General features: G+C 36.2%; 1 protein-coding gene across 1 annotated transcript; it reads left to right on the forward strand.

The window, feature by feature from the left end:
- The first annotated feature begins 3,518 nt into the window (after positions 1–3,518).
- LOC132041368 (beta-glucosidase 42-like) lies at positions 3,519–4,465 on the forward strand. Its single transcript, XM_059432081.1, has 2 exons — positions 3,519–3,977; positions 4,285–4,465. Exons 1-2 carry the CDS (start codon positions 3,815–3,817, stop codon positions 4,374–4,376), a joined length of 255 nt encoding a protein of 84 aa, XP_059288064.1. The 5' UTR covers positions 3,519–3,814; the 3' UTR covers positions 4,377–4,465.
- The last annotated feature ends 1,959 nt before the right edge of the window (positions 4,466–6,424 follow it).

A 6,424-nucleotide genomic window follows, 5' to 3' on the forward strand; every position in this document is an offset into this window, starting at 1 on the left:
GAAAAGGAAATACAAGGTTAAGAAAGCCAAAAATTATAAAAATTTCATTACTATCCACTTCCGTTCAAGGATTCATTCTTTACTGATTTTTATCAAGTTCTATAAGCATCGTAAGTAATTGCGTATCCATCGGAGTCCATCGATTTTGTAAAAAACAAAAAAAACCGAAAGAAAGAAATGTAGGAAGTTGAAAAAAAAGCGAGTATGTTCCTTGGCATTAAAGGGCTTCCACTAGAACCGATATTACTTTGTTATACTTACATTGATTTAATTTATCTTGTTTTTGGCTTTAAAATCGATGGAGTCGGTCAAATCGCATAAGGCATAAGTATCGGTCGCATAACTTGATAATTACCATAAAGTTATGCGGTGGGGCATCTTTTAATGGAGAAACTTTATCTGGGACCAGCGTAACTTGTGAAGGAATTATCAAGTTATCTTGGGACCGCGCATCTTATCCAAGTCGCCCTCAAGGCATAAGTATCGGTCCGATAACTGGTAGTCCTAACAAAAGTATCGGTCCGTATGTGAAAATCAACTTGCTGCCGAATTTTTTTAAAATTTTATTGGCGTGGGTTCGAACACAACTTATGGGTGTTAAGAGGCAAATTTTAAAGATTTAGATATGAGGGAAAATTTAAAAGACTTTAAGCAGAAGGGCACTCAGCAAAAAATGAATTAAATGCTCCACCGGGCCATACTGGATGGTAATCTTCAGGACTGGATCTTAATCCGTTCAAATTTGGCGTCCAATAAGTTACAGCTCATTTGTTTACAATTATAAATATCTCAATACTCATTTCATCACAAAAATTAAGTAGCTTCGTCTAATCTTAGCGTAAAAAAAAGCAGTAATAGTCCTCTATCATTTCGTTTTATTTTCATGGAGAACATAAACATGAATATTGTATCAATAGAAAAATTGGGTGCTGAGGCGGCTATTGTTATTGCTGTCGTGGTGATCTTGTATGTCTTGTATAAAGTATTTTTGAACGCAACCCCAGGCTAGATCACCAAAATCCGATATTGGCCAGAGGATGAAATTGAGTAAGGACCTCGGAGTTTCGAGATGGAATTGGTAAAGGTCGTTATTGGAGTTTCGGATGGAATTGAAAAAGGGCACTACTTGGAGTTTGGATGGAATTGTAAGGGCTTCTTGGAGTTTGAAGGTTTGAGAGGAGGTTGCTGGGCACAGTGGCAAGGATTTTATGGCGTGGAGACGTACTATGTTCGAGTTTTCAATAGTATTATGTATGAGCATACTTAGTCCTTTTTTTAATCTTGCATTTCCAATATTAAAATTGTGTGTTTATGCTGAAAATAAGTGTATTGTAACCTTTGAAGTATTTACAATATTAAAATTGTCGTTTATCTTCGAGACGTAACGGTTGAACACGGTCATTCGCTATCGATGTAAAAGGTTTTAACGGAAAACTCAAGGATATATTTATATTTTATGTTTATATTTTATATAAATATAAATATATTTTATATTTATGTTTATATCATTATAATTATTATATTTCTATTTCTACTATTAATAAGTGAAGGTTTGGGTATGACGAAGCGAACTTCCGTAATTATAACTGTGATAAGACCCACTGATAATGGTACACCTGTGGGCCTTTTAAGTCATCACGTGGTATTGCCAAAATTGCTTCTTGCCTCTCTCATTTGACTCACTCATACAGGACCAAAATGGTAACTTGAATACTAGATATTTATTTCCACTGATAATGAGGCATTATTTACTCTTTGAAATTGTGCAACCAATCCTTTCTTTCCCGTTTCTTCCTTGAGAAAAGAAGATAGGGTCTATGTTTCCAATCCGTTCCATATCAATATTCATTCTTCATATCTCCTACCAGGGATAAAACAAGTTTGAAAAACTTGTTTCCTTTCCTAAATTTTATATCCAGTCAAACAGTGCAAACATTCTAGCTTTTTCATTTTGGTTGTGAGCAATCTCTGTTGCTATCAACTGCTCTCCCAGGTAAAGACAACTTTCTTTGTGGTATAGATTAAGAAAAGAAAAAAAAACATTAGCGCTAGGAGACTACCTTCTCCATTTCCAATTTAAGTTCAAAATGGAGGTAGTCTATGTGAATTTTGTAGAAGAAACTTGTCATTTTCAAAAGTTAAAAGAATATGAAATGATCTAAAAGGAAATGGTGATGGTTAAATCTGAAAGTTTTCCTGGAATAAGCTGGTCCTAAATGGTGTAGGAAATGCACATTTATAACAAAGATAAATGCATAAGGTGCTTTTCGTTTGGTGATGTCGATGGAGTAACAATGTCTAAATAATCAAACCCTAAATGTCTTCAGTATATATCGAGTTTAGAGACTTAGATATGCATTAACATGAGAAGGATAAGAAAGAAAAGGCAAAGAATCTACTGTCAAAAAAATACATTTTTTTTTCTTATTTGTCAAAAAAGAAGGCAAGGAATATGAAGGATTCACTTCCAGTGTACCACAGGAATTACAATCATATTAGGCTGCAGGAATTTTTATTTTCTGGATAAGAAAAACATCACCAAGGACGTGCTGGTGTATGCAAAAATAATTTAGTAATGTACGGGGCTTCGAAATCCCTAAAGACTAGAGGAGTTGTTGTGGCCTAAAAGGAGTTCGTTGACAACTTAACAATACTAAAAGGAAGGTGCGTTTTTCACTTGGTTAGTAATGAGAGAGGTGATCTTGACGGCTGAGAATTTGAGGAAGAGGAAGACTACTTGCGTCAGCTGGTGCGTCATGTGTAAGTGCTTGGGGAAAGATGTGGATCACCTCCTTCTACATTGTCGAGCAGTTTTGATATGTTTTGGTATACATTGGGTGATATGTTTTGTTATACATTGGGTGAGGCTGGACACTGTGAAAGAATTGTTGTTCAGCTCGAGCAGTGGAAGATGGAGGAAACACAAGGCATAGAAGGTTTCTCTACTTGCACATATGTGGGTCGTGTGAAGGGAGAGAAATAGGAGAGCTTTCGAAGGGGTGTAGATTGTGATTTTACACTGTTGAGGAATAGCCTTTCTTCCCCTTTTTTCTTTTTGGTACATCCATGAGGTTCCTTTATGCGTAGAAAAGTGGGTGTTGTTTGTAGAAATATCTCTATAAAGCTTTTTACTTTTTGTATATACTGCTTGTATACGTAAATTTCATGCCCAAACATTCAATTAAACTTTTTTACTTTATCAAAGACAACTTAGCAGGACAGCTCAAAAAGCATAGATTTCCGTATGAAGATGTCGTTGATCTATTATTCATTCCCTAAAGACTATTTTTATTCTCCTCAAACTAAGATTTTTCCATTTTGAAAAAGGATTGAAAAGTGTGCTAAAAATTTCTTGAGTTTTTCAGTAACTTATAGTTATATATCTTGTGAGGCTAAGTTACTCGGACTCTCATAAAATATCGTCGGGTGCGTGTCGGATCCTTCAAAAGTAGTGTATTTTAGGAGGATCCGACACGAGTCGGCAATACTTTTGAAGAGTCCGAGTAACTTAGTTGTGAGGTGCAACTAGAGAGAGCAAACCAGTTCTTTGTTCTCTCAAGTCATAAATTATAAGGTCCTGACCTTGTTATTTTCTAATTAAACCATTTCTTGGGGAATTATGTAGTAAAATATCCGTGTTATAGGCTGACAGATTCAACCTACACTTATTATAGCTTGGGGCTTCAGTGATGCTGGATATCGTGCAACTTGGAGCACGTCAATTTCTTGCTTAATTTGTGTTATTCCATCTTTTAATGAATAAGAAATTCTACAGCCATTTACCATACCTACATTAGGTCACTACACGAGTTTTATGCCTGGTGGCAACTCTGATCTGATTTTTGTGATATTAGTCACTGTAATATCTTGTAGTTTTTATAAGGTCTTCTCCACTTGTGTAGACGGCTTGCGGACCAAAATCAACCATGAAGGCATAAAGTACTACGATAACATTATTGATGCTCTTCTTGAAAAGGGTAAGATGTTATCCATAATATCAAGAATGCTTTTCTTCATTAAAGCAAATAATATGTGGCCTTTGGTTTTATGTATACAAATCTACCGGCTGTTTCTACTCTGTAAATGTAACAACGAAGTGAAGGTTTTATACTAACACAACAAAAACAACAGCCAGTATAATCCCAATGGGGAGATGCAGGAGGGTAGAGTGTCTGTGACCTTTGCCCTTTAAAGGTAGGGCGGATTTGAAATGAAGGTTTTTTTCTTTATTAAAATATTTCCTGTTTTGTCCTTTAATGATGAGTTTTTGCCATGTTTTTCCAGGCATTGAGCCTTATATAACATTGTACCATTGGGATCTCCCTTTGAATCTTCAGGAATCTTGTGGAGGCTGGTTAGATGAACAAACTGTGTAAGCTCCAGTCCTTCAATTTTCGTCTGGTAATTAACCATTACAATCTTTTTATGCTTATAACAGAGTGGGTGGTGCATATGGAATTCTAATTCTGTATCATAAACTTTTTCGACATGATTTTTTGGGATTATTAGATCCGATGGAACACTAATGTCTCCCGGTTTGCTGAAAATGCTGTAAAGTGAATGTACGGTACTGTGATCTTAGACAATTCCATATAACGTGTAGCATTTATGATTCTCTGAATCTGATTGAGCCTTTTGTTTAATTAATATATGTTAGTCATAGGTTTCTGAAGGAATATTATATGAGGATCTTCCGCTTCCAAGTAGTTCCTGATTGATGTGATTATGATTGTAATGTTCGTCACCGGAACACGGCCTGGACGTAACACGGCACGGTGCACATTCGTGTGACCGAGCGAACATAGGTATTGTTGAATCAACATGTGATATCAAAACATAACTAATTTATAAAAAATAAAACTAACACATGCTGATTAACTAAAAGTCTCCTTTGAAATATCATAATGCGGAAATACTTAGACAATCTGAACATATCTGAAAGTAGCAACATGGCTAAACCAAACAAGCGAACATTGCCAACAAGGCTAACATAATAAATATCAGTATCAGCTTGTGTCTATGAAGCCTCTGAAGTCTTTGAATAATAGAATTTCTATAAAAGACCAATGGATATAACAACGCCGAAAATTTGGGGCTACTGATAACGTCGTGCACTCTAAATATTTGAGTCGTCAACTTTGTATATCGTTGCTGCATCGCGAGATCGAGCTAACAATAAAGGACATCGGCACATTTGATTATCTTGGTATGTAAAGCAGAACGATAAAATACGCGAAGGAGCGATAAGCTAGCTTGTAATAGCAGGAAGTAGAGATATGAATACTCCTGCTCTATATCGAATCATCGTATTTTTACTGTGTTTGTATATGTGGGGCCTCGCCCGATAATAAATACCTTGTATGGCCTCGGCCTAGTAGTGCGTCGTCAATGGCCTCGGCCATGTATACGTATACACAAGAATGTTTGTGCCCTCGGGCAAAATCACGTATGTATAATTATGGTTAATTAATAAGGCCTGAGACCAGTAACAATGAGCAATCTTGAGCCGAAATAGACATCTTGGACTAAATTGAAAACATGTGTTCGAGTCTTGAATTTCAGGCGAGACTCATGGTAACAATACATAAGTCTATAAAGATTACGTGTTGAGTTCATGATATTCAAATTGATAACCATGAACGAATTACGCAGCTTTCAACCTAGAGATAACGATTCTGCAACATATCATAAAACCGAGGCTAAAGCCATTACGAGGTCAAATTCGACAAGTATGAAGAATGAGGCGTAGGGAGAATCATGAACATTCCTAACGTAGATAGTTAGCCTCGCATGACCTAATTCCGCCTTTGAGCGTAATACAATGTTCGTCGACCTTTTCAACTTTGATCTATATCAATACGAGTCAAGGGATTCTATATTAGCAATAATATTCATGCTTTGGTCATCTAAGCATTTTATCAAACACTTAGTGGGCATGAGCTCCATAATCTCCCTTAATGGTGATTTCTTCACCCAATTCCCATTCTATTACTCTAGGTGATTCTACGATCTCAATTAGGTGTAATCAACATCATTCTTCATCACCAGCATTTAATACAACAATCCCAAGATCAACAAATCCAAAACTCAGCATAATTCATATAATTTCCTTTATCAAACCCATTTGTTATTCTCCCAATTCATCAATTCTCAACTATAAATGATTTGAGAGTAGGAATATTACCTTTTATGAGCATCCCACGAAATCAACACCCCAGTTTGATTTGTAGCTTAGAACGACGCAAGACTTGTACACACTTTATCCTTCACGAGCCTTGGGATTCGGGGCCTTCAACTTGGTTGATTCTCTACTTTCTCTCTCTAATTCTCCCCCCTCTCTCTTTCTCTCTCTAAATCTGAAAATATGGAGGAAATGGGGCTGTAGGGTTAACTTTCCCCTTTAAAAACCAAGGGGAAATGGGTT

This window comes from Lycium ferocissimum, unplaced genomic scaffold, assembly GCF_029784015.1.
Source record: "Lycium ferocissimum isolate CSIRO_LF1 unplaced genomic scaffold, AGI_CSIRO_Lferr_CH_V1 Chromosome12988, whole genome shotgun sequence".
In the NCBI taxonomy this organism is placed as follows: domain Eukaryota; kingdom Viridiplantae; phylum Streptophyta; class Magnoliopsida; order Solanales; family Solanaceae; genus Lycium; species Lycium ferocissimum.